This window comes from Triturus cristatus, chromosome 1_2 (assembly GCF_964204655.1).
Source record: "Triturus cristatus chromosome 1_2, aTriCri1.1, whole genome shotgun sequence".
Taxonomy (NCBI): domain Eukaryota; kingdom Metazoa; phylum Chordata; class Amphibia; order Caudata; family Salamandridae; genus Triturus; species Triturus cristatus.
The window spans coordinates 970,955,939-970,968,696 of NC_140580.1; the positions used below are offsets into that span (position 1 = coordinate 970,955,939).

Genomic DNA, 12,758 nt, shown 5'->3' on the forward strand with positions numbered 1-12,758 from the left:
TGCAAAAGGCAATCGCAATCCTGCCCTCCCAAGCCCCCCAAAAAGTGTTCTGTCCGGTCAGATCTGACCACAGAGTAATGCTCAGGTATGACAAGTGAGATGCAGGGGCAGCGGAAGCACAAACCTAGGTTTTTTTAAAGAAGCAAATCTCCGGTTTAGACGTTGAGATGAGGTAGGTCTCATAGTTAGTTTTTGGGCATAGAACTAATGTTGAAATACAGGCCAAGTATTTCCTTAGAGTTGTACATATAAGTAAATAAGCCGAGAGAGTTAATATAATTAAAGAGAGTTCCAGGTAAGCTAGGAGGCAGAATTGTCGGAGGCAGTATTTTCTCGATTCTTGGCACTCCTGAGGGTACGGAGCAGGAAGATTTACATTCCCTACATGAGACAGGACCCTCTAGGAATGGTTAACTTTGGCTACAGCTCCAAAGAGCATCATAAAGTTTGGTACTAGCCAGGCGAATTTGCAATAGTTCTGATAATGGTGTGAAAATAAAGAAAAAAGAGGGAAAGTGAAATAAAATATTTGCCTATGATCACACAACTTGATAAAGTGGGGAAGCCTTTAATCCTAGGTTATGTTGTTCCACATAATGCAAATCAGCCACTAGATGTACATGCTTTACTTCCCCTTCACTCACCTTACCACTATCCCACTCAACCCCGTGGATCGCTACCCTGCTGGCATCAATGCGGTCCTGTGTCACACCACAGACTGAACTTTTGGACTTCTGGGGAAACGTTTTGCGAGTACCCATGCTCTAGGAACTACCATGAGCCTGGCGCAACGTCAAGTACGAGTCGCAGGGAACTGCTAGAATCATGAAAATCCTAATTCATACAAGGTGTACTAGTGAATGATATATAGAGAATGGCGCACCGGCTCCTCCAAACTTCTTGAACTGCGAGACATGCAAGTGCCGTGCGATCCACTGCATTTCCGACAGACCTGCTACATGAAGTAAGAGAAATATGTAACTTATAAACACCGTTTTTGCTTTTAGTCACTTATTGCAGAGATTTTTAACAGAAAACACAACTTCCTCTGAACGAATAGTTTGCATAGTCTTTTTCCCAGGCACTGTTCGATTATCTGGCTTGAGTCGATACCGACCTGCCCCAAGACAACCATCCAAACTGTACATACAATCACAGTGTATCTTTAGTTTGTCACCACGCCCTCACCAGTACTTGCCTCCTCCTCTCCAAAATAGCGCTATCTCCTGCATCCACCTCCGGTCACACACACCTTGCAGAAAGACCCATCAAAGCCACGCCCACCAGCCACGGACACAAGCGGTCAAGGACGACACGTTCTCCCGGAACAAGCTTGCGTACTAAGCCTCGCTGTGCCCAAGCCTCCGTGTGAACACATTTAGGCGCTGTTGCCGAACCGAGGCTTGAGAAGCAAGCTTCAAGGATGTGTTGCCTTGGTGATCAGTGCTGTCCTATGAGCCAACACAATGTATTTTATCTACGCGTGCGCGAGGAGTTGAGATGAGTGTTATTTATCCTATGATTTCTGTCCTTATTTTTCCAGGTACCTATGCTGTACACTCTTTTTTACCGCCATAATTATTCTTATGGGGATCGCCCATCTTCGGTGGGAGTGATACATACATTTTAAAGTGAACGAATTCGGAGAAAATTAGCGGTCAATTTGGGATGAGGTAGACCGTGCCACGCTGCTCTCTAGACATGGGGCGATGTTGGGGTCCATCTTTGAACGGCTCAAACTGTCAGTATGGTAAGGTTGGAACATTATAGCCATTTTGGAATGGTGCTGCTCCCTTTCCCAGATCATGAAATCTTCAAGGACCCAAGGAGTGGAGGAAAATCCACTGTCTGAGTGTATGCGTGCCACGCTGCTCTTTTTTCTAATCTTTTCAAAGGAATAAATAATTGAGTCGTGAATGGTGCGATCGGATCATTCTAAGTAAAGGATGATTGTTCGGGGGAATTGGGTGATATTTTGACGGCTGCTTTGGAAATGCAACAAAATCCACTCCGATAGTCCACTGAGGACTTCGGTGTTAGCTGATGATTAGTCTCTTTTCTATGTTTATCCCCCACAACCGTCCTCTTTCGCTTTCTATTTCGCTTCAATGAAGTTCAAGCTCTGTCCATGATCAGCTGACAGCTTGAGCCTTGTGACTCCGGAAGAGGCTTGTGATTCTGGTGCTGCTCCTTGTTCCTCTGGTCGGTGCAATGTTCGGAACAGACGAGGATGATGCGGACTTCTTGTCCCCCACTGGGGGGTGAGTAATGATGGGCCACGTATCATTTCAATGTACATTTGTCGCAGTCTCCAGTGGTTTATTCAACTACAGAACTACTGAGCTTCTGGTCTGATGTTCTTCCCAGCCAAGAATACCCTGCTTAGTTCTCAGCACTACTATGTTGCATTGAATTGTCAGCAGCTTAGAGCTTTTCACATTTTCATTGTCGTCTCTTCGAAAGGACTAATGTTTTGGTGGATCATTGCAAGACTTTGACCTTCGTTTGATGCGAAATGAGGAACTACCCTTCCTTTTAACGTTTGCTTGGTAATTATGATCTGCAGAGAACTCAAGTCTTACTCAGTGAGACTCACCCATGTAATAGTGTCATACTGCTCAGGAAAATTAGAACGTGGACTGAGAATGTGACTCCATTTAGAGATTTTCTGTGCGATGAGCGACGTTTGGGCAATGTAGAGCCTTCAGTAAGCCATCACTTTGCAGGGGCCCGCTCCTACTGACCCATTCAGTTATTAAGAGGAAGTCTAATGGACACCTTGAAGTTGGCCCACCTTTTTTTGAGCCAGAAGACTATTTTAGTGAGTTTTTGGTGCTATTTAATTTAGTTAAGGGTCATTGATTTTTTTTTTTTTTTTTTTTTTTTTTACCATTTCACTGATGCCACTTGTCAAAGTTTAATCGATCTCATACGGTGTATGCCATCACTTCATGTGATGTCTTAAAATATGCTGATTATTTCTAAAAGTTTCAAAACTCGATTACTCTGGATACGAGAGCTGCAGACCTGACCATCAATCACATTGAATTCTCTAGGTTAACCTATTAAACATCAGCCTTAGTTTTCAGCCTCAACCCAAAGCACAGTGAAGCCCTTATCCTGTCCCAGGGCACCAAGCATCTCCCTTAAGCTGGCAGCCGATAGGCAATGCCTAAGCAAGTACGCCAAATACACAGCACACCATTGCCCTTCACTGATGGAAATCTTAGCACAAACATATGCCCAGTGCACCTTTGACCCCGTACAAGGCCCCAGTAAGGTCAGGAGTACCCACTCTGACTGATCATTGAACGTACTGTACAAATAGTCTTCGTGACATCTCTGAACAGACTGGGTCCCCGTTATCAGCCAAATCTCAGAATAGCCCCCAGCTTTATAGTTCCAAAATGACTTAATGTTACTTGGACACCATTTTCCAGTCCAGAGCCTTCATTTGACAAATTGATGCCTTTTGGAAATTGTTTTGTCTCTGTCCATTGAGCCCAGTGGATTAACACTCCTGGTAATAATATGTAACAAGCATTGAAAATGCAATAGATATCCCATTTGTTGGAGTTGGAGCTATTGGCATTATAAATGTTAATGTTTTTTACCTGTGCAATAGATATGCCCTCCCCACCTTAATAAAATAAAGAACCCAGTTGTGTTTTTTTATGCAGTACACCTTCAATGGTGCCATAGCAATGGGAATGAAAATGGCAGTTCTGACTTCACGTTAAAACAAGCAGTTTTGTGAGGGTGCAGTACCAAAGGCTGTCAATAGGTCTCCCTTGGGACCTCTTTTGGCCACATATGGTACTGCACCCTGCAACATGGCTAGGCGAAGGATATGGCGTAGAGGTTAGTACTAGTGAGCTGTGGATCCGTGTTTGAGTCTGCTGTCTGGCTCAACATCCTGTGATAATGGGCTGATTGTTTAATTTCGATGAGCCCATGGCTAGGTGCGCTATATAAATAATAGCATTTGTACAGTAACAAAAGTATGAGCAAAATAGCAGTGGCCTCTGAGGGTTGGTGGGGGCCTGCAAGCAGTGTTGTGGGAGGGATGATGGGGAAGCACTGGGAGATAATGCAATGCAACTGACATTATATTGCCCAAGTAAACAGAACAGTTAACAAACAAAGAAGCAGGCCAACTAAAAAATCCTGAACAGTAAGAACACATGTAAGAGGGGCAGTCCTCGTGGGAGGATATACAATTCCAAAATGAGGGACTACTAAGTGTATTCACCTATGAACAAACAGCATTTCTAAAGGACAGTAACAGGAACCAATTAAAAAGATTGAAGTTTTCCCAAGCCAGTATCCTAGATACAGCATGTCTCGAAGTGATAGCCCAAGCGCTGCCTAGGCGAGACCTAAAAAAGGCATGGAGGTGTGGAATAGTGGTTTCCAAATACTATAGCATCATCTGATAACAGTGGTCTCACCCAGGAATGCATACACACAAGCCCTAACCCTTGGCTGACATCTTCACACCATGGCTACAGTTTGGATTTTAACAGGTGATAGTATTCCTTGCTGAATCCAGCCTCTCAGATTCAGCTCTTTTGTCTTGGTTTTAGCTATGCCTCTGGGCTACAGATCTCTTTACTTTATGAACATGCCAATGTTTACTTGCATAAAAGACATATAGGTCAAGCAGTAAACTCTCTTTGAAGGTCAGTCAGAAATGGCTTTTGTCAAGAGTTCGCTACCGAGTAGTTTTCACTACAAATGGATATGCTGCCATGTCTTAATTTCAGATGCAACATGCTGTCATGGGAATTATTTTGCCCACAACTTGCACTAGAAATAAACAAATATAATAAGAAATCTTATGCACTGGAAAGAATAGAAGGGCTTTCTAAAGAAATGAGCGTGGCCGCATATTGTTTCATAGTATCTACGATAAATGTATTGAAATTAAATTGTCTTTTCAATTCACTTTCATGTACTGCACGTAAGCAGGCGTATGTGAAAACTGAAATCAATAATGATGCATTGATAATTGCACATTGCAAACGGAATTATCTTTGACACTTAATAATGGGTATTAATTAATACCTAACTTAATTGTCACTCATTTTATCAGCTTCAGGAGATTGAATATTTGAGTTAGACTTGCATAAAGTCACTGGGTCTTAAGATATGTTAATCCCAACCCCCCACCCCCCCCCCCCCCTTCTACTGGCTCCCCTTTCTGGCATGCACCAACTTCAAAACCAGCTGTGTTGTTACAGCGCCATCACTATCAATCCCCTTCATATCTGCTGAAAATCCTGCCATCCCCGCACCTCCAAGCATATCCGGATTCAGGACACTATAAGACTGGGAGCAAAGAAGTGCAAAGAAAGAAAAAGAGAACAAAAAACAGGTCATCTCCATCTTTGCACCCATGATCTGGGAACAACACCCGTGTATTTCTCAGTACCACCTCAAATTAGGAAAGAGGTGGGGACTCCCTCTTTAAATCAAGTAACTTGGGACTTTTGATCACAGAACCGAAGTACCTCTCCAGTGACTCATTGAGTGCATCTTTGCAGTTGAAAGTGTGCACCGTTCCACTGCTTTTTTGCCAGGTTTGCAATATACACATACCACAAACATGCATACACTTATGCCTTGATGGTTTCTAAAAATATTTGCATCAGGCAGTTGATCAAAAGATTATCAGAATAGCAACATGTGACCTGCAGATTATAAAAAGGATCTTTACGAAACCACCTGAATTCTTTTCACTGTTTTATTTTAATTCAAACGTGACATGCAGGTTACATGCAGCGTTCTACCGCAGACATATTAATCCTCTGGAATATGTTGCTATTTTAAACTTCCGGCCTACTGCCTATGCACAGATCTCTGTACAAAGTGTATCAGAGCTATATTGTCTACCTAGAGAGTTGCTTGATACATATAGATCTGTGAAGAAGGTGTCTTAACTCTGTAATCGTACTGCAGATACTCTTGGCCAGCAGGTAAAGACAGTAAGAAGTAGATATAGCTGATAAGTTAGCTTAGTGGTTAAAGTTCATACTTTGGTGAAGTGAGCAAAACAGTATCTTTTTAATACATTGTTGTGGCCAACACTGCCTTTTATTCTTCCTGGGTGAATAAAATAAACACTACTGAATTGGTAGCTTACTCATAGTAACCTGCACGACTGTAGTAACAAGCAGTATTTAAAAACAAGTTGCTTCCATAGAACTCACCCTGAGCACTCCTCGGCCTAGGCTCACCTCCAAGCACACAAGAGCCCTATGACTGCTCTCGTTCACTTCTAAAAACACAATGACCTCAAATTGAATCAGCGATGGGTGAAGCAAATGAGCCCATAACTTCACCCACACCAGATGGGAATGACCAGCATCACTTTGCAGACCTTCAGCAATCCCGATTGTTCTGCAGCTCTCAGTTGACCTCAGAAAAGATTGCCCCAATTCTGACCTCCCAAAGTTATGGAAGTCTCCAGCCTGACTCCCTAGATCGTACCGAAATAACCTACGACCTGTCTCAAAACTCTAACCTACCAGTGATACCACAGTATCACGTCTAACACCCGAATCCTTAGCATCATACATGAACAGATCACAGCTCAGAGCTTTTCTATGACCTCCCAGCCTGCCCCGTAAGAACACAAAGGTGGCTCAAACTGTCCCTGTGCAGGCTTTCTGTGTGAACTCAGAGTACAATTTGGAGACCCAAGAACTTCAAATGTATGCCCTGGTGAATGTGGCACTCTATGGTAAGCATGCCAGAATTTGTGGTCTGAACCTGATCAGACTGGACAGCCTAAACTGACCCTGAGTGTTCACAAGAGGCCATGGCCTGAACATGAGACCTCCTCTCAACCCACCCACCTGCGGCCATCTTTACCAACAAGCTAAACCTGACTTTTCAACTTCTTGTCCCTTTTCTTAACTCTCGCAGAACTCCTACCCTACGCCTCATCACGCTACCACCTAGTACCAAAAGTGAACACAGTTGTTACCATACCTGAAATTAATTTCTTCTAGTAAAATGGAGATTATAACGTTTTTAATGCAATGTTGTGATGCACATTTCTTGATGTAATTTAATACGATAATCGAAATGTGTGCTTTCAATAAACATTACAAACCAAAGGAATCATATGCTTGCCATTGGCCCAACAGCCATCTGCCTATTCACTTGGAAGTGTGAGTCATACTTTTGTGAACTCTGGCCCTTCGTGATGACCCCTATTTAAATATTTGGTTAAACATATAGTCTGCACTTTCTTCTATTTCTAATAATGGTTAATGATTTACATATTGCCTTTTTTTACGTTTCTTTAGTTAGGTTTAAACATCGAGTTCTACAATGGATTGCATTTACTGGCTGGATTTTGTGAAATGACCGGTGTTATATCTATCATAGATTTCATTACTTTTACAGTTACCTTGAATATTAAATCATGCACCCATACTTTAATATTAAAGTGTGTTGGACCTGAACGTCCTTGGGGTAGCTTGGCTCAGGCAGAAAGGCTTTTACTCCAAAATTGCATGTCGTACTTGCATCACACCCAATTCACACTTCAGTGCTACCCCACTCAAAAAGGACGCTACACCGGATCAGTGGAAAGGTTACGAAAAAGTTTTATCTTTCTTTTTAAAGTGCGCTCAATCAACGTTATCCATCACATTTCAGGATTAAACATTTCATGGTAATCAAAACAACAGTATATTTCCTTACTTTACTTCAGTGTAGCAAATACCTAACCACCATCGGATTTATCAATCCAGCGCCTAGACTCGGGAGCGTTAATTAAATCCCCACATGTAGCGCCCTACGTAACATTCTCATGGTACAGAATTTCAGATGGTCAACAAGCCCACACAAAGCTCTTCAGTCAGATGATTACTCTAAACGCTTTACTTCCCAAGTCTTAGACTGTCACTTATGATTAATCTTCTACAATCCGGCGCTAGGCTGGAAATTTATTCTGCTGCTGGGAATCAAGCTATTTCATTTGAGCATTGCACTTGAATCTTTCTCTGTGTCTGGTAATCAAGCTATTACCTTTGAACATGGCACATGGAACTTTCACGGTTACTGTTAAACAAGCTATTGCATTTGAACATGGCACATAAAACTTCCACTGTTACTGAAAAACGAGCTATGGCATTTGAGTATGGCACATAAAACTTCCACTGTTACTGAAAAACGAGATACTGCATTTGAGTATTTCTCCTAGCGCTATTCTGGAAGTTCCCAGTTCGTAGACAGTCTCGCAGGTATTTACTTCATCGCACTGGTAACTTTAACATTAAACCTGGCTTCCCTTAGGACCGGCAGCCGGGTCTGTCAGGCCATCAACTGGCCTTCACTTCGAAATCACCGGTGCCTTTCCCCCCTTCCTATTATACCCTGCTTACTGTACAACCTTGGAGTCCTCCTCACGGGAGGATGCCTCGCTCTTCCGTTCTTCAAAACTTTGGCGCAGAGTCGTCCCCGGACCCTACTCTGCTCCGTAAGCCAGACGCGGTCCCGTACCCACTCCGCGACTGCTGGGAGGCGCGCCCGCAGCCGCCTGAGGCAACGCGGCACGCGGGGGCGCGGCCTCCTCCTCCTACCGGCAACAGTGGGGCGGCACGTCTGCGTCTGCCCCGTCACCTGATACCGGGAAGGCTGCTTCAAGGCCTCCCGAACCTCGCTTCCTGGATGCAATTTCTCCTCAGCTGTCAGACGCGCCGCTCACTTGCTGGCCCACACCAAGGAGTCCCGACTCTTCCCCAGACCTCCCGGTGATGACAGGCCACTCCCTGGTGATCTCAGGCAATCTCCTAATCCTGGGGTTGCGGCGGTGAGTGCTCCAGGCAGGGATTCATGGCAGCGGGGGGGCTGAAATTAAGGGTGCAGGGCTCACCTCGGAGCAGATAAGTAGACCAGCCAATCTCTGGATTATTGGGCACTGTAACGCCCTGAACGTCTCAGGATCGTTTAACAGACACGATAATGAGAACGCAACCACTTGTGAAGGTTTAGTTATTTTAATGAAGGCAAAAATAATACAAGGAATAAACAAAGGTTATAGTCACTGGAATCCTCCAGGCGAAGTACGTTACCAGCCCACAGCACGGATGGTCCTAACCGTCCTCTGCATATACGCCGATCCCGGCGTATGCCAACAGAGGGCAGAAATGAAATGGCCGACAATGCCAATCGGTAGGCTGTGAGGGGCACGAAGAGTGTTGGGGAGAATCGAGGAGTCAGGGAAACACCCAGCCGGGGTCTCTACCTGAAGGGAGCAGCCGCTCAACCTCTTCCTCAGACTGCACCGGGACGCGGAGTCACCTCCTGGTGATGCGTCACCGATACCCCAATCACAAGCAAAGAAGACTGAACCGAGAGCAGCCGCTCGATCGATCCCGTGGCCTTCCGAGTCTGTAACGCGGCAAACACCTCCTGGTGTGCGTTACAGCTGGCAGTCCCTGTATCTCTGGTCGGGCTGGGAGTTACGACTCCAACCAGCAAAAGCGCCACTGCGCTTTGACTCAGCCGAGTCAAAAAGCGAAGCTCAATGGTTATCCGGTAGAGCTTCCGGGTCCTTCACAGGTGACGATGGGGCAAGACACGGCCCAGGGAGTAACGACTCGACCTACCTCCGTTCTTGCCTTACTGGAGCACCACTCCGGAACACTGCTCTTCACTAAGCAGGTACGTCGGTGTAAACACAATATCCGACAGCGTTGTACCTCCCGGTTCCTCCCTTTTATAGGGCGTGTTTTTCCTTGAGTTATGTAACAGCTCTCCTGTTTACATAAGGGCGTGTTTTCCTTGAGTTATGTAACAGCTCTCCTGTTTACATAAGGGCGTGTTTTCCTCGAGTTATGTAACAGCTCTCCTGTTTACATAACCTCTCAACCGCTAAGCATCCTGGGAGATGTAGTCCGTTTTCGCTGGTTACTGTTTTCCTCCCCTCGCATGACAGGAATTCTTGACAGTACATCCTCCCTCTCAGCGGCTCCCCACGGGTCCAGCGCTGGCAGGAAAACGCCGATGGAACAAGGAGACCAAGCGCGGATCATGAACCCCTTCAGCCGGTTCCCATGACTGCTCCTCCGGGCCATAGCCTTTCCACGCAACCAGGTACCACAGCTTCCCCCTGCGCCATTTGGACGCCCGTATGCCCGACACTTCATACTCCACCTCCGACTCCACGCATACCGGCCTAGGTGTCCCAGACGGCTTGGAGGGTGCTGGTTTGAGCAATGATACATGAAAGACAGGGTGTATCCGCAATGACTGGGGCAAGCACACCTTCACGTTCACGGGACCCATACACTTGGTAATTCGATAGGGGCCCATGTACTTGGGATGGAACACACTGTTCTTTCGAAACCTCATGTTTCTTGTGGATATCCAGACGTAGTCTCCAGTGCGGTACAGTGGCCCGGGCCTTCTCTTCCTGTCTGCCGCAGCCTTGTATCTTCTCTTGGCCTCTATTAGGACAGCCCTTGAGCGCATCAACGTGTCTTTTATGTGTGCCACCCTGTCCGCTGTGGCGGGAATCCTGTCCTCTCTGAACGGATGTAGAAATGGCAAGAACCTGGGATGTTGGCCATAGTTGCTATAGAACGGAGATGACTGTGTGGAGCTGTGAGTGGCGTTGTTATAGGCTATCTCTGCAACCCATAGCAAGTCGACCCATTCTTCCCTGCCCTGGTCCACAAAACATCGCAGATACTGTTTGAGCGTTTGGTTCAGGCGCTCGGTTTGGCCGTCCGTTTGAGGGTGGTAGCTGGTGGACAGGGCGGTCTTAACATGCAGCGCAGTGCACCAAGTCTTCCAGAATTGCGCAGTAAACTGCGACCCCCGGTCCGACACGATCACCCCAGGTAATCCATGCAGTCGTACCACATTCTTTAGGAGTAGTGACGCCAATTCCCCGGCCGTAGGGACTCTCTTGCAGGGGATGAAGTGCCCCATTTTCGTCAAGTAATCCACCACCACCAGTATTGCCGTCATCCCCTGGTCTACCGGTAGGCCCACCACGAAGTCCAGTGATATGCTATCCCATGGTCTATCCGGGGTCGGAAGTGGATGTAAGAGCCCTTGGGTTCGGCCATGGTCGGCCTTCATGGTAGCACACGTAGGACACTCCTGTCCCCACCTCCTGACATCCACTCTCATGGTTGGCCACCAGAAATGCCGTCCCATGCTAGCCACCGTTTTTTCAAAGCCCAAATGACCTGCGCATGGAGAGTCATGGCACCAGATGAATGCTTGTTTCCTTAGCCTAGGCGTGGGTATCAATAGGCACCTGCCTTTGTAACGCCCTGAACGTCTCAGGATCGTTTAACAGACACGATAATGAGGACGCAACCACTTGTGAAGGGTAAGTTATTTTAATGAAGGCACAAATAACACTAAGAATAAACAAAAGTTATAGTCACTGGAATCCTCCAGGCTATGTACGTTACCAGCCCACCGCACGGATGGTCCTAACCGTCCTCTGCATATACGCCGGTCCCGGCGTATGCCAACAGAGGGCAGAAATGAAATGGCCGACAATGCCAATCGGTAGGCTGTGAGGGGCACAAAGAGTGTTGAGGAGAATCGAGGAGTCAGGGAAACACCCAGCCGGGGTCTCTACCTGAAGGGAGCAGCCGCTCAACCTCTTCCTCAGACTGCACCGGGACGCGGAGTCGCCTCCTGGTGATGCGTCACCGATACCCCAATCAAAAGTAAGAAGACTGAACCGAGAGCAGCCGCTCGATCGATCCTGTGGACTTCCGAGTCTGTAACGCGGCAAACACCTCCTGGTGTGCGTGACAGCTGGCAGTCCCTGTATCTCTGGTCGGGCTGGGAGTTACGACTCCAACCAGCAAAAGCGCCACTGCGCTTTGACTCAGCCGAGTCAAAAAGCGAAGCTCAATGGTTGACCGGTAGAGCTTCCGGGTCCTTCACAGGTGACGATGGGGCAAGACACGGCCCAGGGAGTAACGACTCGACCTACCTCCGTTCTTGCCTTACTGGAGCACCACTCCGGAACACTGCTCTTCACGAAGCAGGTACGTCGGTGTAAACACAATATCCGACAGCGTTGTACCTCCCGGTTCCTCCCTTTATAGGGCGTGTTTTCCTTGAGTTATGTAACAGCTCTCCTGTTTACATAAGGGTGTGTTTCCTTGAGTTATGTAACAGCTCTCCTGTTTACATAAGGGCGTGTTTCCTTGAGTTATGTAACAGCTCTCCTGTTTACATAAGGGCGTGTTTTCCTTGAGTTATGTAACAGCTCTCCTGTTTACATAAGGGCGTGTTTTCCTTGAGTTCTGTAACAGCTCTCCTGTTTTCATAACCTCTCAACCGCTAAGCATCCTGGGAGATGTAGTCCGTTGTCGCTGGTTACCGTTTTCCTCCCCACGCATGACAGGAATTCTTGACAGTACATCCTCCCTCTCAGCGGCTCCCCACGGGTCCAGCGCTGGCAGGAAAACGCCGTTGGAACAAGGAGACCAGGCGCGGAGCATGAACCCCTTCAGCCGGTTCCCATGATTGCTCCTCCGGGCCATATCCTTTCCACGCAACCAGGTACCACAGCTTCCCCCTGCGCCATTTGGACACCCGTATGCCCGACACTTCATACTCCACCTCCGACTCCACGCATATCGGCCTAGGTGTCCCAGACGGCTTGGAGGGTGCTGGTTTGAGCAATGATACATGAAAGACAGGGTGTATCCGTAATGACTGGGGCAAGCACACCTTCACGTTCACGGGACCCATACACTTGG

The 12,758-nt window shown here is 46.7% G+C and overlaps 2 protein-coding genes across 7 annotated transcripts in view; one reads left to right on the forward strand and one right to left on the reverse strand.

Annotated features, from left to right (window-relative positions):
* The window catches only part of SLC31A1 (solute carrier family 31 member 1), a 235,818-nt gene extending 234,464 nt beyond the window's left edge, over positions 1-1,354 (reverse strand). Inside the window, exon 1 of one of the 5 annotated variants that reach the window (XM_085610397.1) lies at positions 1,199-1,354. The gene's annotated coding sequence lies outside the window, so the exon portion shown is untranslated. Of the gene's footprint in view, positions 1-1,188 lie in introns of all 5 variants that reach the window. The other 4 variants (XM_085610415.1, XM_085610440.1, XM_085610423.1 and 1 more) reach the window with 4 other exon arrangements.
* Positions 1,355-2,113: 759 nt separating this feature from the next.
* Positions 2,114-12,758, forward strand: part of FKBP15 (FKBP prolyl isomerase family member 15) — a 371,570-nt gene continuing 360,925 nt past the window's right edge. For both annotated transcript variants that reach the window (XM_085610375.1, XM_085610359.1), the window contains exon 1: positions 2,114-2,261. In XM_085610375.1, coding sequence (XP_085466501.1) covers positions 2,212-2,261 — 50 coding nt within the window. In that variant the 5' untranslated portion in view covers positions 2,114-2,211. The remainder of the gene's footprint in view (positions 2,262-12,758) is intronic.